The sequence below is a fragment of the Saccopteryx leptura genome, chromosome 2, assembly GCF_036850995.1.
Source record: "Saccopteryx leptura isolate mSacLep1 chromosome 2, mSacLep1_pri_phased_curated, whole genome shotgun sequence".
In the NCBI taxonomy this organism is placed as follows: Eukaryota; Metazoa; Chordata; class Mammalia; order Chiroptera; family Emballonuridae; genus Saccopteryx; species Saccopteryx leptura.
The window spans coordinates 56,511,036-56,538,166 of record NC_089504.1 but is presented as its reverse complement, the minus strand read 5'-3'; the positions used below and the strand labels follow the sequence as shown (position 1 = coordinate 56,538,166).

The 27,131-nt window shown below is 37.2% G+C and overlaps 1 protein-coding gene across 6 annotated transcripts in view; it reads right to left on the bottom strand.

Moving 5' to 3' along the window:
* TRPM3 (transient receptor potential cation channel subfamily M member 3) overlaps window positions 1-26,321 on the bottom strand; it is a 541,722-nt gene extending 515,401 nt beyond the window's left edge. For 3 of the 6 annotated variants that reach the window (XM_066367997.1, XM_066368000.1, XM_066368001.1), the window contains exon 1: window positions 25,997-26,321. In XM_066367997.1, coding sequence (XP_066224094.1) covers window positions 25,997-26,173 — 177 coding nt within the window. In that variant the 5' untranslated portion in view covers window positions 26,174-26,321. The remainder of the gene's footprint in view (window positions 1-25,996) is intronic. The other 3 variants (XM_066368002.1, XM_066368003.1, XM_066367998.1) reach the window with 2 other exon arrangements.
* Between the last annotated feature and the right edge of the window lie 810 nt (window positions 26,322-27,131).

Below are 27,131 nucleotides of genomic sequence, written 5' to 3'. Positions count from 1 at the left end.
TTATAATGTACATTTTACATTAAACACTGTAAAAAGTTTATAGATGGTGTAATAGAAACATTATTTAAAAATATTTGGTTGCCCCTATCTGCTAAGCACTGTGCTAAGGATGCAAAAATGAAAAGAGTAAACATTGTCATTCTTCTTATAGAAACTATCACCAATAGACATTTTGGATTGAAAGTTGAATCTTCTCCCAGTCTTGTTATATTCACATTTTATTACCTTGACTGCTTCTCTCTCTTCCATTTCTGTGCTATGCTTTACTGTTTCAGAGAATCTCTCTTGTTCCATGGAAGAGACAGAAGAGCATAGCAAGAGGAAGATAGTAGGAGGAAATCAGTTAGCAATTAAGGGCACAGACTGGGTTAGGGTGATCTTATGTCACAGGGCTGTTGGGAAGATGAATAAGATAAATGAATGAAGGTAATAAACACAATGCCTATCACACAGTACTTGCTCTGTGGTACATTATATATATTATTAAATAGGTACAGTCTAAAAATCAAACTTTGCCTTTGGTTTACTCACTTATAACATTAAAGGAAAAAAATCCATTCTCAGAATAAAATATAGACATTCAGTTCAGCAACAACATTGACCTCTTGAAATACAGTTACAATTTATAGGGAGGGCCAGGAAAAGAACAGCCAGGAAGCTCTGCAGTTTTAGAAGTCCGCACAGCTCTAGGAAGGTCTTCAGTCCTCTCTCAGCACACTCCGTACAAAACAACTACTTTGTATTTAGAAGAGGAACCATATTATCTCCATAGATGGCTATCTACAAAATGGACTGTAATCCAAACCCTGGGAAATGCCTTGGCTTTTATCTGAAGCAGGGCTCAAAGACCATATTACTATTTCCCTTTCGCTTTCTGGACCGAGTTTCTGATTACATTTGGCTGTTAAAACTTAAGTGAACAAAAACTCTCCTGTTTTCACAAACAAAAGAGTTGCTTATTAAATGAATTCAGAGGGGTCAGACTGACTCCACTGTCATATATAAGAGATAGAAGCATTTTCCAGATTTTCTTCTTTTTCTTCTCTCATGAAAGAACATAGGGTTAGGGGAGGGAGGTGACGTGGGACATGAAGGAAAAGGCCTTTATGCAATTGAACTGTTCCTCAGGAGCTCTTAAACACAAGTTAAAACAGGTACAAGACAAAATTAACTCTTCCAGCCCAGGAAGAATTTGAGAATTTTCCATAAAAATTTATTCTCTTCTAATAATTATGAGGATATTTCTGTTGTTCAGCTATGCCACTACCAGAAATGGGTGGGCAGTTGAGGTTTTCATTAGCATAATTTCTGAAGGAATTACAATTCTCCTTTTCCATTCTCAGAGAGAGCAGTCATAAAAATCCTGTGGTTTTCTTTTCAGGAGACCACCAAGAATTTATCCAGTAATGAGTTAAACAATGTTAGTTATTCAAGCAGGATTACTTTTCAAGAATACCTTTCTTGCTTCTGGAAGACCAAATCTGATTTTAAGTAAAGCTAATGTTTCAAAAATAGGTTCACTGACTCCCATCTAAAAATAGATTAGTGGTAAAAAAAAAATACAATTCAAAACAATGTCAAAAATGTTATGTTTCTACCCAGAATCAAAACAGCATAGAGTAGTAGCCTCTTAATGGCAATTGATTTTAATATCTAGTTGCTTTTCACTTTCATAAACTACTAAGAATTGCTGTAATTACCCTGCTGGGATCTGAAGAAAGACGATCATGTCCAGAGTCAAATTCCTAACTGAAAATCATTAGAAAAACCTCAGTTAGGAAAGCTCTGAAAAATCGAAGTACATACTATACTGGCTCTAAGAGCGCAGCAACTTCCAGAGGTTGAGAGTGAGAATGAGACCCAGTAGGGGAGAAGCTTGCAGGATCCCACACTGATACTGGAACCCTCATCCTGTGCGTGCACACATACCTAATAGAGTAATTTGGTGAAGTAAAAGAACTGTAGCATGGCCCTGGCAGATTTTATTTACCTGGAGCGCTGCAATCATTATCTGTAAACTAATAGTCTTCCATAATTAAACTTGAGCTTTTAGGTCAGCTGGTGGTCAACTTAATTTATGTTTCTACAAATTATATGAGTAGGGAGATACTATTTGGAACTATTTAAGAGAAAATACAAATTTAGAATTCAAACATAATCAGACTGCCCCTAGAACGGTTGTTATAGTAATCTGTTTAGTTATGCCTTAGCAGTCACTTCCTTAATCACATATATCATTTGGCTTAAAGGAGCTGGTGCTTCAGAGAAGGGGGCGGGGGACAATTCCTGTGACCCATTGGCCAGAGACCAGGTAACATTAGCAATTTCTGTGTCCTTCCTGACTCTGGCAGCTTTCATGGTTGGCTGTCAAAGACTCAAGCATGGATATGCTTTACAATGTTAGTTTGTTCCTTTATATAAAAGGGCTCAATGCTCATTGATAAAAAATGAAATACTCAGAAGATATACAAGAAAATACAATTGTAAGTCTGTCCTGTAATAATGTTAATACTTTCAGATGTACATATACATACACACACTATACACACATTTATATGTAGTGCAAGTTAGGATATGTTCAATTTACATATCTATATAGTATTTATTCATACCTAATATTATGTACACAAAATATATTGATATATAAATATATATAATTTCAGTTCTGGTTTCTTCCAAACTTTTCTGAGCTTAAAACAGAGATTTCTGACCCTTCAAACTTTGTATTCTGTTTATTTTCTTTAACACCACTTATTTCTCCTAAAACCAAATATACACTCTATAAAAAAAATTTTTTTTCATTATTCAAGCTTATATGGCTCCACACATTAGAGTCTAAAAAGAGCTATAAACAGAGGTCCAGGTGACAAGAGTGCCATATAGAAGGAAAAAAAATTCCCAATTATCATAGGTAACAAAACCAATTATGGTTTTGAAAGACATTGGCAAAAAATAAAATATTTCCAGCTTTATCCCAACTGATAGACATAGGGGCCAAGGGATAGTTTGGATTTAATGAGCAGCTATCAAATATCAGATGACATGAAGTTAGAGATGTGGGGAAAGGAAAAGATACATGATTAAATCCGTCGAGTAAGGAAAAGATGTGGACAGTAAAGCTCCTTAAGTCGTTCCAGGATGCTCATAAACATCCTGCTACAAAGCAGAATAAAAGAGGATGCAAAAATTCACCCAATACCAGCATGGCTTCTTTGGTGTATGCTCGTACCATGAGATTTTTATTGTGTAATAATGGTTCTGTGGTCAACACTGGAATATGTGTAATAGGTTTAATAATCTATTAGCCCCTTGATAAGGGTCATGGAACATGTCAGTTTTCCTCATGTTACTAACACAATCCCAAACCAAAAGTAATGAAAAGAAAAATAAAGCAGCAACTAAAAATAAGAGCTAGAAATCCACAGTTCTTAGTGGAACCTAGTGACCCCTCAACGTGAAACAACTTAGTGTGTCAGGAGTTAAGAAAGTCTGTTTTACATCCTTGGTTAGCTGCAACCCTTAAAAAGAGAGAAAGCAGATATGTGTGGGGAAACAAACCCAGCCAGGGTGCCTGGTTGTTCATACTGATGTTTCCTGGTTTCATGTAACCACTTTCACATACTATTCAGCTCAGTAAAATTTTTCATAATGTTGCTAGGCAATGGGCCTCTGTAGCTGTGAGTGCTTCCCTGTCACTCAAACTGTTGAAATGGATTCTTATTGCAGGTGATCTTGGGAACATCACTTAGGCTCTCTGGACAACAGGTTAATGGATAAAATTGAACCAGTTGACCAGTTACATTCTTCTCCGCTCTAGAATTCTATATAATGCCTGTTCTGTTGACCATGATGGTGTGGAAGTTGTTAATACATGAATATAATTGTAGCATAGTTTTCTGTCTCTAACCTCAACCACAGGATTTCTAATCCTCCTGAAATTTTGTCCACAGATGTCTTCTAGTCCCCTGGAAATTTCAGGGGCCAATGAACCTGTGATGGCATCTCACAAATGTCAATACCGGGTCCACTGTTTAGGAAGTGATATCCAAAGCAATGTTAGCTGGTACTTTCAATACCTCGGGCAGTTTATAGGAAAAGAGCTCCTCCCTCTCCCCACTGTATTTAATTCACTATTCGTCTCCTGAAATGCACAGGGTATGCACAATGCTGTATACCACGTTACTCGCCCTTTCTGGTGTAGGGCCTTTTTAGTGATTTAAGCTTATGTGTGATTGTACCTTTAGATGAGTTCTTTCCTAAGAAGCCAGGGGCAAACCCATTGTACTGTCTACACACATGTTAGGATAGAAAATGAAATTTAGGCTTCACCTAAGATCTATGCTGCATTTGTATTATTACTCTAAGCTCCCTTTCATTTATTCAACATCAAATCATAAGAGCTGGTATTTATTGAGCACTTACTATCTCTAAGGCCTTTATTGGTCTCAATAACAACCTTAAGAAGGGCTATCATTATTTCCCTTTTAGATGAAGAAACTGAGGTTTAAGAGATTAGTAATTTAGCCAAAGTTTCTAGTGACTGAGATGATATTTGGACACATGCAATGCCTATGATAACCTGCACCTTTGTTGATGTTGTGGAGATTATCATGTGCTCGACTACATGATGTAGTCTTTTCCATTATTTTTAACTCTGGAAGAAGTTAGATATGCCTTCATTTTAGAAGTTTTACATAATATAGCAGGGCCTCAGATCTTATTGGCCTCACTTCAAGGAACTAATATATTTCTGTGTTTCATCATATTTGATAAAAATTAATTTCTTTCAGACTTTCAAATCCTAATTTTCATACCCCAAATTTCAACTCCTTTGATGAACAAGTCAACTAATAAATAAATATTCAATTGATTACAATAATTCAGACATTTTCTTAGCTACTGAGGAAGATACAAAGATACGAAATCAATGTCTTCACCTTAATAAGTATATAATTCATATCTACTGCTCACAAAAATAAGGAGATATTTAAAAATAAATATGAAGCAATAAATATCCCCTAATTTTAGTGAGCAGAATTAGGGGATATTGCAAAATATATATGAAGCAATAAAATATCCCCTAATTTTTGAGAGCTGTACACTAATAGACTCATACAATGAAAAAATAAGAAACCATTGGAAAATTACAAGTAAAATATTCTCAACTCTCTGGCTTCATTTCTTTACTTTCAGGTAGTAATTACCTCCAGAAGCAGAGTCTGTAAGTTCAAATCCTAGCTCAGCTACAATTGTTCCCTGAGTCCAGTTCATTGTAAGACTAAGTCTCGTTGTCACAACTATACATGACCAGAATACTACCCCTCACTGTCTTGTACATTTATGCCAAGGATTATATAAAATAACATATGTAAAGTATGCTACACGCTACCCTAGCATACAGCAATAATTTCCTAAATCTTTATTTCAATTGTCTAAAATGATTAATGAATAAGTGTTTCCAACTTCATTTCTTTCTGCATCAAAATCCATGTACTGCTTGCCAATCTTATTTCTGTCTTAAGAAATAAAGTGTCATTTCCCACTCATTGACTTATTCAACAAATATTTATTATGTGCCCACTGTTAGACTTTTTTCTAAGGAACACTCCTTGCCTGTGATTTTGACTGATCTTTTTTTTCTTAAATCATGATTGAATTTTAGATCCCCTCTTCTCTACTTGCTTTTTCTTATATGTTTAAAAGCTAAATACAAACATTATTCAATTTATGGTGGTTTTAATTTTTGGACTTTATAATGGTGCAAAAGCAATATGTTTGCAATAATAACTGTACTTTGAATTTTGATCTTTTCCCGGGCTAGCAATATGTGGTCCAATACTCTCTGATGATGCTGGGCAGTGGCCACGAGCTGAAGCTCCCAATACCCTACCCTTTACTGTGTTGCCAGCATTTTTTAGACATTGTATTTTTAGACCCATCATGTCTATAAAACACCCATCTGTACAAATCAGTGTGTCTTCAAAAGCACCCTACGTTGTCTCGTATAATTTATTAAGAAACTAGGTGTATGGGCTAGGGGGACAGAGTATACTTCCAATGAGATTCTTCTTTTCAATTCCATGAAAGCTTCTGGTGACAAGAAGAGGAAGAATATAATTATAGAGGCTCCTCAACTTATCAAGCAATTATTCCTGATAATGTAGGTGTTCTGAGCACATTAAAGGTAGACTAGGGTAAGCTATGATATGAGGTAGGTTAGATGTACTAAATGTATTTTTGATGTGTGATATTTCAGCTTATAATGGGTTGATCAGGACATAACACCATCATAAGTCGAGGAGCATTTGTATCCATTCCTCTGGGACCATGTAACCATCTGAAGCTCACCCACAGTGTTTTCTCCCTTCTGACATCTTGAGATAGTCTACCCATTGCCTTCATTTTTTGTTTACTCATTTACTTATCCATTCAAAAATCATACAGGCATCTATGACTTCAGTGTATGTGCTGTGGAATAAAACATGAATAAGGTATGATTTCTGCTCTTGAGATGGTTGTGGGTGTTTTTGTTTCTTGATCACCCTAACATAGCTCTTCTTTTAGTCTCCTTTGATCCTATGAATCACTCACCTCAAGAATCTCGTTTTAGTTCTCACTGACTTCCTCCTACCAAGGAAGTTAATGTAAGGAAATATTCTGGAGTCTCTCTAACAATTAATAAGACTGTTCTAATGATGAAAGAAAGGATTGAACTATGAGTTTATGTGTAACTGAAGACAGATTCAGAGGAGAACACCGGTAGGGTGGAATGAGTAATTCCCAAGGAATTAATTCAAACTCAGTTAAGGGCACCTAAAAATGGGCACAGCACTATATTTTCAGAAAAAATATTGTAAAACACATCATTCATAAGAAGCAACTTGCTTAGGAAGTACAATTAAGTTGTTCAAGATAATGAATACTCAAGACATCACTTCCTGTGAGGAAGAGAAAAGAACCCTATAAATGCACTCTTTGTAGCACTTCTGACCCAGTTTAGTCAGTAGTTTAATATTCAAAGGGCAGATGTGTCCTTTTCCCTGTAGGAAGTTTGATGTTCGAAGACAATTTAGGTCATTGGCTCCTGTGACAGCAATTTCTCTGTGAGAAAGCTACATTTAAGCATCTATATCTTGTATTATTGATAACAAAACTGGCAAAGGCCTAGAAAGCCCAACAGTTTTCACTCTGGGAAGCTCAGAAGAAACAATTAAGTCAAGACTGTTTCCTCTTAGAAGGATATGTGTGTGTTTAGAACAACAAATCCATGAAAGTAGGGTTTTAGCATGAATTTTTCTCTTTAAATATATTGCAAGCACCCCTCCATATCAAAGAAAAAAATAAAAAATCATATTATAGACACATTAATTTTTGGTCCCCAACAGGAACATTATTATCTTAGCAGTAAATGGAATGTGTTCTTTAAAGACAAAGCAAAACAAAGCCCCCTCCCTTAAGCTCTCAACTTCCTTCCCATTAAGAGAACCACCTGTCCTTCATTTCTATGCTGGTCTAACTCCACTTGGGATTTTGGAGCTCTGGAAATACATCTGTGTTCATTGTTGTGTTCCCAGGGCCTAGTTCAGACTCTGCCATGTAGCTGATTTCTGTAAATATTTTTAAAATACATTTCCCCTTAAGAACATATTAGAAACAACTTAAGATGTAAAATCCAAAATACTGACCATTTCAGTGAGGCTCCTATTTCCTGTCCTAGCTTCTGCCTCATTGCTTTCTTCTCCCTCAAGGCTACTTGACTTAGCCACACTGGTCAACTTCGAATCCCCCAGCACACCATGCTCGCTCACACTGCAATGCTTTGAATGCGTTCTGCTTTCCACTTGGAATGTCCTTTCCCTCATTCTCCTCTTGTTGGAATTATCTTTTAAGATTTGCACAATCCAAATATGGATTTTATGGTTCTTTTTTTCCTCAAGCAAAACTGGTTTTTTGCAAACTGTTCTCTTATAACATCTGGAACATTTTTCTAGTATATTTTTTTATTAGAAAGCATTATGATTATTTGTCAATATCTTCCATTAGTTGGTCAGATCCTAGAATTATAGATTATATCATTTTCACCTTTGCATTGCAGATGCTTAGCATGGAGCTGGAAATACAAGAAATGTTCAAATGTATCTACTAAATGAAGTAGATTTATGATTTTCAGTCCAGCACATATGCTTTGCCTCTTTATGATAAACCAGTACTTATTATACTCTCCCCAAAATTGAGTTTTTATAACTGAGGTATAGTCCAATTTTTTTAAAACTAGACAAAGAAGTTGTTTTTTTCTTAGTTTTAAATAGGAGATTATTACCTCTAATCATGTTTGACATAAAAAGAATGTAAATAAGTAAAGAGGATAACATCTTTGGTCATTTAAAAATACCTATCCTTCATAAATTACATGCTGAGTTTTTCTACTGAATTCTTATTGTAAACAAAGTATAGGCTCCTATTAAATTTTCTTATTATAAAGTAAGAATTATTAAACATAAAAAGTAAAATAAGAACCTTAGAACAAAGTGAGGTGTATATTCTCTCTTATCACCTGAGTATCCTGTGTAAGTGAGTCTTTCAACATGTCAAAATATGACAATTTATTTGAGAAGCCTGCCAAATAAGGTCTGAGATCTCAGACACCAAAGCTGTAAAAAAATTATAAAATACTGGCACAATAATTTGTCACTGTAATCTTTGAAATTTACTCCCAAGGGACCTTGAAAACAAAACTATTAACCTAAAACCTGCCCCAAACACAGAGATCTTGCTAACTGTAGCAACCTGGAAGCCAGTAAGTCTTCAAAAGCATCCTAAGTAGACTAAGTATAATTGATTAAGGAACTAGGTATATGGGCTAGGGGAACAGAGTACACTCAGAGATATTTTTATCTTCTCTTTTATTCCATGAAAGCTAACAATAACCACTATGCAAGTCTGTATTTCCAGCATTTACTTTGACATCTCATGAATAGGATATATCTAAGAAGTTTGGTGGAAACAGTGAATTCATCACCCAGTTAATGACAGGCTATATCCTCTTTCTGAAATGTAGATACATTCCACCCAAATCAAGTGACATGAAATAACTGTAGCTGAGAACAATCAGACACATTTTTCAACTTTTCAAGGGTGACCATCATCTCTAATATGAATCCATCCCTAGTGATACAGGCAACATTTTGTAAAACTTCATCATGCTAACTTTAGCTACAGAACTCTATAGCCTACCACATTCCAATTTTCCTTCAAAGCCACAAACTCATCTGTTTTTATTTATAATTTGCAGCATTATGTTTCAAAACACAAAAACTTGAGTGCTTTCCATGTGCCAGGTACTATTCTCAGTACTTCATATAAAAAAATATGATGTGTAAAAATGTAAAACTCATTTATTTCTTCTAACTGCATTGCAAAATAACTAATATTATTACTATCTTTATTTAACATCTCTCAATTACAAATTTCTCATCTAAAAACTGTAGATAATATTACCTCATTATTAAAAATTGACAGAATATAAATCAGGAATCTTGGCTTCTAACTATACAATAATAGCTCAATAAAAGATTTTCTTTTCCTCTTTCCTCAGCTTTACCCATACATATATTGCTATTGTTACTGTTTTTTACAAATATTTTTTCATGTGAAAATTACTCATCAGGTTAATGAAAAGTATAACAATAAAATATAACTATATAAACATTAGGAAGGTTAAAATTAAAACAAAATAAAGATAACACCAATTTTGGTGAGAATATGCAGCAATTAAAATTCTCACATGTTGTGTTAAGGGGTGTATAAATTGTTATGACCATTTTGAAGAACTCTTTGGCAGTTTCTACTAATGTCAAATATATGCCTACCCTATAATCCAGCAATTCCATTTTTAGTGTATGTAACAAATCAGATGAGTGCATTTGTTCACATGAATGTTCAATTTCTTTAAATGAATGTTCATAGCATCTTTATTCATAGGAGCTCAAAATGGGAAATAGCCCAAATATCTGTTCACAGGGAAAAAGGATAAAACAGTGTGGTACAATCATACAACATGATATTATGCAGAATAATAGATGAAACAAAGTGAATGAATCTCAGAAATATTGTGTGTAGCCAGACACAAGAGTATATACTGTGTAATTCCTCAAAATTCTAAGTCAGGCAAATGTAAGATAAAGTGATGAAAGCCTGGCAGTGGTTATCAGGGGTGGTGGAGACTGTGGTGGCATCGGGCAACTCTTGAGGGTGCTAAAAATTAATATGTCTTGATATGAGCAGGGGTCACATAAGTGATTACATTCATAAAAATTATTGAGCTGATAATTAAAACTCATGAACTTTGCTGTGTGCATGTTCTCCTCAGTTTAACAAAGTTTTCTTGATGATGTTCAACAATTCACTTGAGTAGTTCACCTGCTACAGCCTTTTACAAGATTGGGGAGGATGACTAACCCAGAGACATCGGGTTACATTTGAACAGTCTTGCTGTAGAGAGCTTATTTGTTAGTTGAATCGGGACACCTACTCCTTCGTCTCTGTGCTATGCCATGTTGACGACTGAAAAGTAAGCCCGTGATTCTCTTTGCCTACCATGTTATAGAAGTCCAAAGCTAAAGAAGGTCTTGCGCCATCGCTTTTGTTTACTTAAATTCTCATAAGGCCATTATCACTCCAGATGAGAACATTTTTAAATGTATAAAATAGCAGAAAACATTTCTCTGTAATGAGGTCATTTGCAAAGTTGTTTGGCTATGAAAAATGAGTTTGCCAGGGGCACAAAAAAAAAAGAAAAAAGAAAAGGAAAGCTCCCTCCTACAGTGTAACCCTCTTAATAGAGCACTCTGCAGCTGCTGAGCAATTACTAAATGACTATGAAACCTGCTTCTCCTCTGCATTTGCACAGCTGGGGGCAGTGTGCCATCTCCAGAGCTTGGAGGCCGTGGGCGAGGAGGTGGCAGCATGCACTTCAACTGAGCAGCCTAAACGGTTCAGACTGGCAAGTGAGGATGAGCTGTACAGCAGAGCAATATAAAGATATAGATATATAGTATATTCCACACCCACCACCAGAAGCAGGCGCTTGCTTCATTTCACCCTCCTCAACCCACTGCTCGCCACAACGTTGCCTTTACACGGGATACTTCAGCTTCTTTCATGGGACTTCCTCCATGAGAAATACTCTTTACGGTGCTTCCTTGCTGTTATAAATGCCACACTGTTTATCTGGAATATTCTTTCTGCCTCAACTTTCCGTAGGTCTCACCTTCAATATTCAGATAAGGAGTTACCTTTTGTATAACTGCCAGGCTATCTTTGGCCACCCTTATCTATGCTCACCAATATGAACACATATATCAAGCCACTGTGTCATTACCAATTTGCTTGTCTGTCTCCCTAAATCCACTATTAGCTCCTTTTGATTGGGGGCCTGGTATTTTCCATCTTTCAATTTCTAGTACTTCTGCACTATTTCTGACGCATTGCAATAGATGACTGTAAAACAAATAAGGGTATGAAGAATGAATACATGAATGTGGGAGGAAAGCTAATTTTATATTCTTGTTTTGACTTGTGAATAATTATACAACTAAAGACAAAACAATACTCATTCTGACAGGATTAAATGTGTATGAACATTTCCCCTTGGAAAGAATACAGACAAAAACAGGATTATTCTGATTAAAACATGAATCTCTCTTATACAGACCTCTTTTAAGCATGGTTCATTTTTTAAAAATACATAAAACTTTTCTCATATGCAGTTTACTATCATGTTATGACTTCTCAACAATGAGCGATTTTGCTTTCATTTCTCAGGGATACAAAATCGGGATGGTACAATTTCATTGAGCCAGAAGAGTTGACAAACCCCATTCAAAGTTTCATAGGACCTCTCAGCAGGGGTGAAACCATCAACAGTGGGGAATTCAAGGAGGCATTGAAGGGGACACTGGAGACCATTATGCCATTTTGTAGTGGGACTCTAAAAGCCTTTCTTTTTTATTTCAGTGTGTTCTTCTAATAGAGGAGAACCTACTATTTTTCCAGGCTCTCTATGGCTCTTATCAGAAACAGTGTCTGCATAGTACCCCTAAAATGAGGTTCTGTAGTTGGGAGTCCATTTCCTCCTGTTATAGATTAGCAAAAGGTACACATTAATTGGTTATCTGTGCTTGCAGAGTGAAAGCTTAGCTTTGGATTACATGCAGTAAGTACCCTTAAGGCCTGGGTGGCTTCCAGAACCATTAAGCTATTGTGTGTCTAGGGAATTCATGCTAATTGAATTAGTGAAGCATTGTGCCTACATCATTGCTGAAAGAATCGGCTCCCACCCACTTCATGTACTAGGAAAGTGGGTCTTTGTGGCCATATTAATATCTGTTGATTCAATTTCCCTGGCCTTACCTGTGCAGGCAAAGGTGACTATCTGACCAAATCTGACTCCATGAGATTCCTGAGGAGTATGGGAGAGACCAACTGGTGAGGTGTAAGGAATGCAACTGCAAGATCATATAGAACTGGGCACTGTGACAAGTGTCAGTGAAAATAGAGCATACTAGAGGAAGCTGGTCCACAAAGAAAAACAACAGTATAGAGTTGATGAGCCAAGAGACTCTAGGGCCCCATAACAGAGAAGCCTGGGCCCCTGTGTTGGCCAGCTACATTTCCAGTCCAGTTGCTGACTATCTTAAATATTAGTCTTAGAGAACAAATTTTACTTAAGTTGCATGACTGCAGTTCTCTTATTTGACAAGATACAGTTAAAACAGTAATTTTAATATAACTGTAACAATAATCTATGTGATAGTTAATTTTATTTTTAAATTATTTTTATCTATTTATTCATTTTAGAGAAGAAAGAGAAAGAGAGAGAGAAAGAGAGAGAGAGAAGGGGGAGGAGCAGGAAGCATTAATTCCCATATGTGCTTTGACCAGGCAAGCCCAGGGTTTCGAACTGGCAACCTCAGCAGTCCAGGTTGACACTTTATCCACTGCACTACCACAGGTCAGGCTGATAGTTAATTTTATATGTCAGTTTGCCTAGGCCACAGTGCCCAGATAATTGAATGAGCATTAGTCTGTGTATTTCTGAGTGGGTGCTTTTTGGATGAGATTTGCATTTAAATTAGTGGTCTTTGAGTAGAGCAGATTGCCCTCAATAATGTGGGTGGGCCTTGTCTAATCGGTTGAAAGCCTGCATAGGAAAAAGCCTGGCTCTCACGAAGCAGGAAGAAATTCTCCAGAAGATTGCCTTTGGACTTCATCTGCAACAGTGGCTATTCCTGGTTCTATAGCAGATTGCATTTGGACTCTAACCATGACAACTTTCCTGACTCTCCAGCCTCCCAATCCCCACTATCAGATTTTAGACTTGCCAAAACTCCACATTCGTGGCAGTCATTTGCTTAAAATAAATCTCTTGATATACAAACGCATTCTAATGGTTCTGTTTCTCAGGAGAACCCTGACAAATACAATAAAATGTATTCCCTAACCCAAATATTACAAAAGACATTGTGAATTCAGTTTATTACATTGTATCATTTCTGTTTTATTAGGTTGAAAGAAAAGAACTCATTTACTGAATGCTGACTATAGTGTATGCCAGAAATTTTCAATCTTTTTTTATCTGACGGCACAGATAAACTAATTACTAAAATTCTGTAGCATACAAAAAATATAGTTTTTTCCTAATCTGACCAAAAAAGGTATAATTTTTATTCATTCACACCACATGACTATTGTTGTGTTGGTTGTTGTCATTTTTTAATTTGACAATCCAAAGTGAAAACAGGTCAGTAGCCCTTACTAGTAAGGAATTACATTTTAAAAAATTCCTGTATCACACCATTGTATCTCCATGGCACACCAATTGAAAATGTATGCCAAACACAAAACATGTACTAATTTCTGAACAATACAAAGCCGTATTTTTATTTAACTTGTAACTAAGGAAACTGAGATGCAGAAAAGTTTAGTATCTTGTCAATTATCACTTTGAAAACATGCCTTTTAATTTTTTTTTTTTTGTCAAATATCCAAATAACCTATGTGTTTGTATTATCAATACATAACTCTATAATCTAATTCAGTTTCATATTAAGAGAGAGTAAGCCATAGAAGGAATTCTGAGACTGGAGTTGGAAAAGTCCACTAATACATAGCTTAACCTATCCAACCCGTAATTTTTTAGCTAAAAAGATGAGTAATTGTGTTTATTACACTTATTTCACAGGCTGCTATGAAATTCAGTTCATTAGATGTAATACTCTGCAAATTAGAAAGAACTTTTCATATGTTAAGTTTTAATATCATTTCACTTTCATTCTCTGTACATTTTAATCTACTTTGTGAATAATGACATTTTTTTTGAAGAACTGAGGCTTTCTCAATTTTTAGAGAAATAGAAGCATTCCCCAACTAACATTTACTGAATATGCGCTAAATTGTGAGACAGCAAGCCTACTATACTACATACCACTCCCCAATGAGCATGAGATGGTTATAATTAATAAATAATTTACTCTAAGCTCTTTCCATTATCAAAGTAGTTTTAAATTAAATAGGGCACACTTTGGATTTCTATCATTCCTACTTAAACCAAGGACACCAGACCTGTAAGGGACCTTAACAATTATCTCATGATGTGCAAAGTGCAGTCCACAGAGCAAGTTCCACCCTCTGCATACAAACAATAAACTAAGAATTGTTCTTACATTGAAAAATGGTTGAGAACAATGCAAATAAGAATATTTAATGATATCACATAAAATTCAAATTTCAGTTTGTCTTAGCCTGTTCAGGCTGCTCTAAAAAAATACTACAGACTGGGTGGCTTATAAAAAACAGAAGTCTATTGTTCAACATTCTAGCAGTTAAAGATCAGAGTTTCATAATAGTCTGGTGAGGGCTCTCTTCTTTAGGTGACAGCCTTCTCCTGTATCTTCACATGGTGGAAGGGGGTAGGGAGTTTTCTGGAGCCTCTGTTATAAGGCACTAATCCTATTCATAAGGGTTCCATCCTCGTGACTTAAGTCCCTCCCTAACATAGCACCCCATCCACTAAAATTATTACATCACCTTTGAGGAGTTAGAATTTCAACATAGGAACATTCAAACTATAGCACAGGGCTCAGAAGTAAGTTTTACTGGAACAGAATTATATTTATCTGTTATGCGTTGTTCATGATTGCTTTCTCAAACTATAATGACTGAGTTAAGTAGTAGAGATTGCATAACCTACAAATTCATTTACAATCTGTCTTTCATATAAAAAAAGTTTGCCAACTCTGATCTAACTCAAGTCTGTCATTTTATAGATGAGAAAACTGAGGGATTGAAAGATAAAACTATTTTAGGTAACTCAGCAAGAATATTAAGAAATGCAGAATTAGGGCTAAAATCTAGTTTTTCTGTTCATCTTATCATGCTGAATTTAATAATAAAAATTAGTTTTAATTATACTAATCTTTTTCTTTTTTTACGTGAGAGGAGGGGTGATAGAGAGACAGACTCCTGCGTCCAGCCTGACCTGCATCCACCTGGCAAACCCGTCTGGGACCAATGCTCTGACCATCTGGGGCCATGTTTACAAACAAACCAAGCTATTCTTGGTGCCTGAGGCCGATGCTCAGATCAACTGAGCCACTGGCTGCGAGAGGGGAAGAGAGAGAGGAGGAGGAGAGGGACAGAAAGAGAGAGAGAGGAGGGAGAGAGTGGGGGGAAGAGAGAGAGCAGGAGGCGAGTGAGGGGAAGAGGGGGGTAGAGTGAGGGAAAGAGAGAGAGGAAGGGAAGAGTGAGGGGAAAAGAGAGAGCAGGAGGAGAGGAAGGGGAAGAGAGAGAGGAGGGGGGGGAGGGGAAGAGAGAGAGGAGGGGGGGAGGGGAAGAGAAGCATATGGACACTTCTCATGTGTGCCCTGACCAGGAATTGAACCTGGGATGTCTGTCTTCATGCTGGATCAATGATCTATCCACTGAGCCAACTGGTCAGGGCCAATTATACTAATGTTTAAATTAAAATACATAGCCTTCTTGTGCCAATAACTGGATTTACCTCAAAATCTTTGATTGCTCACATGAGCAAACATCATACAAAATAATTCATCTTGATTAACTAAAATATTTCCATCATTTATTCATTGAAATGAATTTATATTGTATTATTCTTCAATATTTTTAAACAGAGGTTACTACAGAATAAAATACTGGCAGAAATGTAATATTTTATTTAATACATCAATCAAATTAAAATATTCTCTGCTTTTAATTCACAAAGAAATAATATATAAAACATTCAAATACTTTCAGGAAAACTGGTCACATTCAATTTTCTTACAAGAGAAGATTGACAACAGGATGAGAAATAATTTCTTAGTCTTTCTGTATTTAGTGACTAGAGCTAGACAAGGTATTTCCCAAAATGTAAGCTAAATTCAGTCTTTTGTAAAATGACACACACAAAAAAGTGTGTCTAAAGTCAAAACATCCTGTTCACATTACTAGGCAGTCTCTATTGGGTTTCCAGTAAAATTAGTCACCTACCCACTCCTTAAAATACATCTTCAAGGGGAAATCTTAAAGCAGTGGTCTCAAAAGGGGGTAATCTTGCCTCTAAAAGGATATTTATCATCTCTTGAGGCATTTTTGGTGTCACAATGGGAGACGGAAGGCGGTACTCCTGGTGTCTAGTGGGTACAAGTCCAAAGATATTGCTAAATGCCCAACAATGCACAAGAGATAGATCACACAAAAAATATTTAGCCAGCCCCAAATGTCAGTATTACTGAGGTTAAAAAACTCTATTCTAAAAGAAAATCACTAGGCTAACCTAAAACATTCAACAACTACAAATTAAACCACTAGATCCTAAATGTTCAACACATCATTTATTCATGAACTAGCACTACAGAGCAAATATTTTTAAGGATATTTGTGTGAGAGCTCATTCTTTGGAATATTTTCACTAGAAGAAAAAAATGGATAAGCATGGAGATTATGCCAAAAAAACCGACAAAAAAACATTATGCACCTTTTTTCCCCAGCCATAGCTACCATTATTCATAACCAACATGTAGTAAGATAATTTTCTAATGATTCTGATCACTTCTGTAAGAAATTTATTTTGACATCAGTCAGATTTCTTCCTAGTTGGAACCCAATAAACTAAGACTTCTATTTGACACCTATCCATGATACCTAGTATAGCAAAATAACCTAATACTAACACATAAAAACACATCCTAAGTCACATTTTCCCTTAAATGGAAATGCCTAGATACTTCAAAAGGATTGTGCTGACATGGTTATCTCTCAACATTTGCAAAAGGCATACTTAAAGGATAAAGTAAGACTGTCTCAGCAAGATTAACAGTGTAGTTTTTCTTGTAATAGTACTTTCTGTAATTCACAGTGTAACCCAGCCAACAACATTGTTAAAGGTAATAATATATTAAAGTCTAAATTTCAAAATGCCCTTTCACCAACATAATTCATAGATGAGGTAATTTTAATTTCCTCAGTAAATATTTACTTTTCTTTTTAAAAGTTTTTTATTTATTTATTTTAGTGAGAGAGGAAGGGGGAAAGGGAGAGAGACAGAAACATTGGTCTGTTTCCATAAGTGCCCTGACTGGTATAGAACCTGTAACCTCTGCACTTTGGGACAGTGCTCTTACTAACATAGCTACCTGGTCAGGGCAGTAAATATTTTCAAAGCAGACATCTGGTGCTACCTACTTACAGTTTCTTTCCTGAATACTTATTCTATTCTGTATCACTTTTATTGAGTACTAAATGTTGGTTCAATTCCTTAATTCATTTTTCAATTAGGGGAACATATGAATTACAGGGTGGGGTGAAAGTAGATTTATAGTTGTGAGTACGAGAAACACAGAATTTATTCTTACTATTTTTGACTTACTGTATTATTTTCCATATGAACAACTGCAAAACAACTTTGTTCCAACCCTGTACACCACCACAAGCTATACATTATTTTTTAATTAGACAAAAATTCCAAGATCCTACAATACCATTTGGTTCTAAGTAGTGACTTCAGAGCACTGCCAGCTAGAGCAGTTATCCATTTCCTCCGACATTTACCTAGTCAAGAGTAATTCATCTAACACTCAAAATCCCTTAGTCTCTCTGCTGACAGCTGCACACATCAATTTGTCTGAGAAATAATACACTGATTTTAAGAAGATCATCAAATGAAGTAAAAGAGCTAATACTACAACATACAAAAAAGTGAAGAAACACCCACTGACTTCCATGGACATGCATATAAAAAGAGTTTCATTTTGTTTTGGAGACTGAGGGAACTTTTTCCTTAATTCATCCAACTCACCTGAATTGAGTATTAAACTACAGCTAGGAGTTAGTTAGAAGAAGGAATGGTTCAGATTTTCCAGGCAGTTAAATTAGCTGTGCAAAAAGCCCAGCTTTATGGAATTTCATAACTTGAGGAAAGAAAAAACAAAACATAAAAGCAGAGAAGTAGAGGACATATCACTGAGGGTCTTATGCATCACAAGAAGGAGCTTAGATTTTATTCTATAGGAGAAGAATTTCAAACTTGGGAGCATCTTGGTCTTACTTTCATTTTAAGTGAGCCATTTCGATGGCTGTGGGAAGGATCAATTTGAACTGGACAGCTGCAATGTTATGGGCTCAAGAAATAAAGGAGACTGGTGTTGGGAACTAGGAATAGACAGAAGGGGGGTGAATCATAGACATATTTATGGGGAAGCCTAGCAGAACTGTATGGATGATTACATAAGGGATGAAAGCAAAAGGCATAAACCCAGGTTTTCCAGTCTGGGCAACTTGGTGAATGGGTGGTTCCAGCAATTGGGTGAAGGTATAGAAGAAAAGGAGATGTGAGGAAGCCTGCTTAGTCCAGCAATAGCTGAATAATTAGGACAGAGGATAGACTTGGTGCTCTTTCTTTGCTGCAACTTTTTCTGCCTTTAGCCATCATCATGTATCATGTCTTGAAGTAAACAGGGTTAATATACAATCTTTTCTCCTAATCCCGGGATATTACTTATCTATTCCACATTTCTAGTACTTAAATTAGCTTTCTATGCATGATCCCCTAAGAAACAATTATAAAAGTCATTCAGTGCTCTGTGAGTATGGGGACTATCAAGATGTGGAAACATTATGAACCCATATAGATTGAGAAAGAGATATTGGGTACTCAATTTTTAACAATAAAATAAGATACTGAGATGTGATCATGGCAAAGGCATAATTTTTGTTTTAATTTATTTATTTATTTATTTATTACAGAGACAGAGAGTGAGTCAGAGAGAGGGATAGACAGGGACAGACAGACAGGAACGGAGAGAGATGAGAAGCATTAATCATTAGTTTTGCATTGCGCATTGCAACACCTTAGTTGTTCATTGATTGCTTTCTCATATGTGCCTTGACCGCGGGCCTTCAGCCTACCAAGTAATCCCTTGCTGGAGCCAGCGACCTTGGGTTCAAGCTGGTGAGCTTTTTCCTCAAATCAGATGAGCCCGCACTCAAGCTGGTGACCTTGGGGTCTCGAACCTGGGTCCTCTGCATTCCAGTCTGACGCTCTATCCACTGCGCCACCGCCTGGTCAGGCGGCAAAGGCATAATTTTAATGAGCCAATGTCTCTTCACTGAAGTGTTACACCTCAGAAGAGATGGTCTCAAATGATACAATGCATAACGTTCATTTGGGTTGCTAGTTAAAATATGGGATAACACTTTCAAAAACACTCTTCCAAGAGCTCATTCTAGTGGATAAATCTCCCTCCAAGTAAAGCAATTCAATATATAAAATGTTGCTGTTAATGGATTTGTAAACAACAAAAATCTCCCTTCATCCATCTATCTATCTATCTATCTATCTATCTATCTATCTATCTATCTATCTATCTATCTACCTTGAAAAATCTTTAATTATTTAGAGGAGAAAAAGCAACATTTACCAACGCTATTCCTAAACTGAAATTCCTATGCACATGCCTCTGATAATGGAAGTAGAGAAAAGCCACTAGTTGGAGCAGAATTCCTAAGTGCTTTTAAATATAAAATTTAGGTATGATAAATGTAAAAATTATATGTCCCCCTTCTAGGGATTTTGTTTTACCTGTCTCCACCCCACCCCACCCCACCCGTTATGACATTGTATCTTTCTCATGTGCTCAGAAGCCAAATTTATTTTTTGTTTAGCTCCATTTCCCTTATTTAATATTCAATACCAGGTATCATTTAATATTTTTTAATATAAAATTTATTTTAACTCTGAATGTAACTTTCCAAGTGAAAGCCCTAGATGGTCTTTTCCCCTGTCCCTGTTCAGAATCTCTTTCTTCCTTAGTTTCTGAGAATTGTCAGACAGAACAGGCGGTTAGCAGGAATCTCTCCTACTGTGGGCAACATCAATGGCTGCTTTGGCCTTGGCCCTCACGTGAACTGGCCACTTCTAACTTGGCACTATTATACCACTGGAATTCAAGGGACATGCACTTCAGTGACCACTACAATTTCTCGGGCCATCAGAGGGAGCGTCAGATAAGGGGGGCACGAGCAGGATGCTGCAGAATCTTGACTATGGATACCATCTTTGGGAGCTCCAGTTTACACTCATATGTCCACATAAATTCAATAGAATAGAAAAATCTAAAATTGTACATAGCATGGTTAAAACATCATGAAACTATACAGAGAAATATGGAAAGAAACCAAAAGTAAAAAGAATACGGACGTTTCTGAACATGCTGACATTTACAAACCAAAACAGGGCCACTGAACTCAATTTACTTCTCTATCTGTACATAATCTTTCATGCTTCAATTCTGAAAACCCACAAACTTTTTGTTCTTAAAACTTTTTGTTCTCGCTGTTTTAACACATGATCTGTTCTGCCCAGAGGCCAACGTAAGAGGGGGCGTTCCTCGGACTTTCTCTCCACTCAGCTCCATCTACGGCAGCTTTTCTCAACGGGGGATCCTCCCCAGATCTGTTCACAGCAGAATCACTGGAGAGCTTGTTCAAAGGCAAAGTCCTGGGCCCACCGCCTACCTGCTGAATCAGAACCCCTGGGGTAGTTCTTTAATGTTTGCTTTGCTTACAAGCTCCCCAAGTGATTTCTAAGAGTTCTTAGGATTTCACATATCATTCAAGTGTTTGTTTGTTCCTTTATTCTTCAATAAACATTTACTGAATATTTTTGTTAGCCACAGAATTAAACCTCTTTTTCATGTTAGACAATGGAACAGGAAAAAGGTTATAATCTAGTTGTGCTCAGATGAGCTCAAAGTGAATTGAAGTTACACCAGCAGCCGTAGAGGGGGCAGAATGTAAAGTCACTATGGCAGAGTATCTCTTTCCCTGCAGGAAGTCAACTACCAGAGAGGCAAAACCATTTCCCTTGAGACCAACCTGGTGGCCCTGGGCTTGGACCTCCCAGCTACATCCTCCCTCAGTCCCCACACACTTCCATTCTTCCTCCACAACAGAGGGCATCCAAAGTCAGCACTTTCCACAGAGACGGGAGGATTTCTTGTTGCCTCAGGAATTTCCTTCAGGCTGCCCAAGGAACATTTCACAAAAAGGCAAGTCGCATGGTCACTTTTCAGCAGTCTGAGTTGAAGCCACCATTTGAAACACACCAGTAAATGCTCTCTCTCTCTCTTGGGTTTTAGTTAGGGCACATTTTCTTTTCTTTCTCTCATTCCGTTAAAGGGAATCTGAGGCTGATGTGCTGAGACTATGAGATGAAAGTTTCTTTATTACTAGGCTCTTACAATTCTGCCTAACAATGCACTGTGTTTTCATAAAAGCAATTTATTCTTCATTTCTCATCTCTAAGGCATTTAGTGGAATTGGCCAATAACAAGTTTCCTGATCTCATTCGCTACCATTCACCAGCATGACCAGATATATCAGGTATGTGTTTCCACTCTTCCTGTAGAAACGTAACTGCTACTTATTGGCATATGGTTCATTGATATCGTTTTACCTGCCATGTATACATATAGAATTTTAAGTGTCTAAGGAAGACTGTGAAAGTCATAAATTTAAAACACAAATTTAAATGAATCTAAGAGAACCCAAAAGGGAAGTCAGTTTCTGGAATGCCTGGCATCAAATGTAGAAGACAAATTCAATTCATTTTGTCATTAGGATCTTGCTATGCTTAAGAAACAATATAATAGACACTGATTACCATTATATGGAATTATAGAGGTAGAAAACTTTGGTACGTGGGCAGAATTTATGATCTAGTAGCCTAGCCTGGTCACTACGCTTTTCATTATTTTCTTTCATCTTTTTCTGACATTGTTCAAAGTGAGCAAAATCATACTGTTTTTCAGTATAAAACTTTGAAAACCCTAAAATCATACTGATCTTTTGGTTTCTAATGATCTTTTAGTTTCCAATAGCAAACAGGCTTTAATATGTTACAAATTATGCTACAAGTACAGAGCTTTCCTGTCCCTCGACGCAGTCTATTTTTCAGAAGCTTTTCCTTTAGTAAGTCCACCAAGACTTCAATACAAAGAAAGTTCTCAGCCCTAAGATTAATCTTCAAATTCAATACAAGTTACCAATAAGGTTTCCCAAATAAAACAATGGCAGAGGCAGATCTGATCATGAACATGAAATATGATAAGAACCGCTTATCACTGAAACAAACTTTACTTTTTTGTGATTAATAGCAAGATGAAATCTTGAAACACAGAAGAATAAAGAAAACAATCAAAGATAAGTAGTTGAGAAAGGGTCCCCTTTGAAATATATCTATTAGAAAACAGCTTGTCTTCCGGCTATCATCACCATGTGCTGTCCAGAAATTCATTTTCAAATCTCATTTCCAAATGCAATCAATCCCAAATTCAAAATCTAAGTTGGTTAGCATGTTCAAAATTTGCTCTGAGGTGGACAAAACAACAAATGAGATGTTTTCAGAAGGAATAAGCGGTATATTCCAACATCTACTGGGTGTAATTTATGCTTCAGATAGTGATCTTTCCCTTCTGATTCTTTAGGTTCTTGTTTCTATTAGGAAATGAGAAATACAGAAAACAGGGTTGTGAAGCCATTTCTAAACATTAGCATGCTACTAAAATAAAGTTAGCAAAGAAACATACATTTTCAAGGAAAGACTAGTAAGGAAAATTGGCTTGAGCCCAGTCTGTCAGAAATGGTGAGTGATCAGGGTTTAGCCAAATTTGATCATGTCACCATGCCCCACAGTGGATTTACTGAGTAAGGGCACTAGAAAGGGCACATCGCATTAGAAAAATGCTTGGAAGAGAAAAAAAATTACCTGTTGAATAAGAGAATTTGGGTTTGTTAGCTTAGGATTTCAATAGACTCCTGGATACCCAGAGAATTTATCCATCAAATTAACATGGTAGTGGGAGTGTGGGGGAGGTAGAGCAATAGACTGTGAGGGGAGGGAGGAAACAGAAAGTAAGAAAAAAAATTAAGAATTATTATTATTCAATATTTCATTTTTAGACTAAGCCAAGAAAAGCACTGGCCAAAAGATGCAAATGATCACTCATGAACTTTCATTTCACTTCACATATAAAAGCCAGGCAAGAATATATAGGTGTTTGCAAAGCAAAGGCAGGACAGCAACAACCCAGAAGAGGGGGAACTTATATAACATCCACATCCAGAATGTTGATACTACAATTACTCTTATACAAAAGCAGTTTTCATCTCTTTGTAAGTATTGCTGAAAGAATTCGGTACCGATTCATTTTTTTTAAGAGCTTGAAATATGCTCAATATCTGAAGTCTCCTAGGATAGCTATAATCTTCCAAAAATCCAGATGTCAATTTGGAAAAGAAGTTCTCTAGTAAAACACATCCTGTCTTTCAGATATTGAGAGAATTGGAAGAATACTCATTAATGTACTTTATTGGATGAATTGTTATAAAGCACCATGTTAATAAAGGATGTTAATAAAGTATGGTAGATTTGAACTGTATGCCAACAGTATTGGTGTACTACTGACAATATCTACTGATAAACAGCATGGACAGTACTTTTAATTAAAAAAAGATTACAGGTTTTCTAAAGATAATCTACCTCAAACAAATACTTCTCTGATGGTTTTATGACAAGTAAATGATTAATTACATTTTCCATTAAAAAACAAGATAATTATTTAATAATATATCGAGGTTGGTATACACACACCTATTAAGATCATGGTGTTAAGTTAAAAGGCATTCTTTTGGGGTAAAGCCAATGACTGACTTTAACTGGAAAATGCTTCCCATTGCACATCAAATTGTTAGAAGCAATCTTCACAATCATACTTGGATTTGCCAAGACATTCTTTGCCCCAGACCCTTGATTCAGTAGTGATTCTGGAGGAAAATTTATATTTGTTTGTTAGTTCCCTGGTTTCATTCTTTTTCATGTCCCATCACACACATGGTTCCCATACAGGAGAAGCATTTACATCCAAGAAAGCTTTTCTTCCAGTCCCCATCCCCAAACCTGCTTTTCTTCTTTAATAATCTTGGGGAAGCAAAGCCTCACTGTGACAACAAAGTGATAGGGGTTTGTATGGGTCATGGGAGGCAGTTTGTGTTGAACAGAATAAGGAGAACTCGTGGGTGGCTTGGCCTGTGGTGGCGCAGTGGATAGAGCATCAACCTGGAATGCAGAGGTTGCCTGGTCAAGGCACATATGACAAGCAACAAGCAAGCAATGAACAAGTAAAGTGAAGCAAATAGGAGTCAATACTCACTCCTCCCCTTTCCTCTCTCTGTAGAATTAATAAAATAAAATCTTTTTTAAAAAAAGAAAGAAAACTCACAGGGTGGGTAATAAATGCTCTGTTGTGAAAAGCCACTTGGCTATACAGAACTAATTGTCCACATCAAACTTGACTCAACCAGAACACAGCCTCAGGGAAAACAAACAAACAAATCATCGCAAGTATAGTTTATTCAGGTCTAATTCTTTAATCTTTCATTGTGGCTGATTGGACTCAATGTCCAGTGATCCTTAAATCAAAACATCGTATTAGGATGAAAAAGAGAATTAAGAACTTTGCCAGGGCTTTTTAACTTCTTGGCCATGGGACATCCAGAAATTAGCCCTTTCCCAAATAAATGTTACCACGTCCTCTTTCCTGGGGGGGGGGGGGGGGGATACTTGTTTTCTGCACCCTTTAAATTGCATTTGCATCTCTTTCCCTACAAGGCACATGATAAAGGCAAATTATTATGAAGTTGTGGGGGCTTGTTCAGTATCTTTCATGGATTTGCTTCTGGAAAGAGGAGGGCTGCAGGTACACGGTAGCAATCCTTGCTCAGGTGTACGTAGTACCATTCTTTTGTGTAACTCAGAGCTCAAGAGAGCTAGAGGCAGACGTTCAGTATATATTTAACAATACTTTTCCACTACTGACTTCACTTAGGAGACTAAAATTATCACACAGTTTTAAAAATAATCAAGAACACTAAAAAAGTCACAATCTGATGAGGCTTATTCTTTGTCTTTACCTGAGCAACCACCTAAGGACACAGGACTTTTAAAATAATGAGGAGAATCCTTTGTTCTCTCAGGTTCCATTTAAAGGGAAACTAGGTCGAAGGGCTTCCCCAGGGAAGGGAAAAAAAGCCCTGTAGCCAAACACAGGGGAGTAAAAGATTTCACTTCCACTACTGCTCCCACCCTCCCAAAGAAGTTAATTAATTCTATTTTAGGGATATTTGGGAGGGGTGGGGGAAGCACTCAGGAAGCCCATTCTCTGCGACCATAATCTCATTCTCTAATGTGGCTCAGACCATCGGCTCCTCCCTGATACCATGGGGTGAGGGGCGCTGAGAACCCCTCTCAAACCACGGACAACAGAGCTAGCACTGCATGCATTTCTGATCCCCAAAATGTGCGTCCTGGCCCGAGTGCGAAGTTGGGTATTGAGACCTGAAAAGCACAATTAGAGCCATTCAAAGCAGCAAGTTACAGTACCTTAAGAAGTCTGACAGATGGGAGAAAGGCTGCGTGGCACAGCTTCCGGATGGTCCAGTTTAGGGGTCGAGGAGCATCAGTTTGATTCATGACCCCTTCAAAATTCCACCAGAAAAAACAGAAACTGCAAACCTGAGCAATGCCTAGAAAATAAATAGTCCCCCACGACCCTGGCATCCCATGGTCATCTTCACATCTGCAAATTCCATCAGGGCAGAGGCTTCTTGGAACTTGGGAGACTAGTCAAGTGGCGTTGCCTGAGCCACTGAACCTTCTTGAGAGAGCCACCTCCCCTCTGCCTGCAGCCGTGCTCATGCATACCAAATGTGTCTGAATGGAGGCACACTGCCTGCTGCTTCAGGGAGGGGATGCACGGTTTTGAGGAAGAGGGGCAGCCTGCACGAAACAGCCTGTGGTCGGAGTCAGAGCAGCCTGCTCAGAATGCACGCTCCCTCTCCCGCTCTCCTCCCCGTAAATGCAGGGCAGGCATTGGGGGAGAACCCGGGCCATTTGGTCTGTTCGCTTGGTTTGGGGGGGAGCCAGGAAGAGAGGAGAAGGGAACATCAATAAAGCCAGAATGGGGAACTTGCACTTTCTTGCACAAAGCATCTTTGAGGGGCTGGAAACTGGCACAGGGGGAGGGGCTAGGACACAGAAGGAGAAGGGATGCCTCTGAATGATAAGATAAACACTTTGCTTTTGATTTATGAGACAATAAATTGCGAGCCATTGTCAAATGGATCTATATTAAAAAGGATCTCAGTCATGTTCTGGGGTTTTTTATTAACTGTGACTGACAGTCCTCACCCTGATATATACATTCTATAGATGACAGACGCAGAAAGAAAAGCAAAGTAACATACACCCCAGGAGCTGTGAGTTATTCCTTTCATAGAAAGCAGTGTAAACTAGTGTATGTTTGTCTATCTTTTAAACATGGCAGTTTCTAAATTGGGGGTTTTCCCCTTTTGGAAAGCTACTTGATACTCTTCCTCTGCGACAAAAGTTTAACCCTGGAGGTGCCAATTGAAATGCTTTTCTATAAAAGATGGAGTTTCCTGAAGTGGATTCCCACCCCCATTATTTTTTAACGATGGCTTTAAGAGAGAGTTGCTGTGTTAGCATATACTGTCTT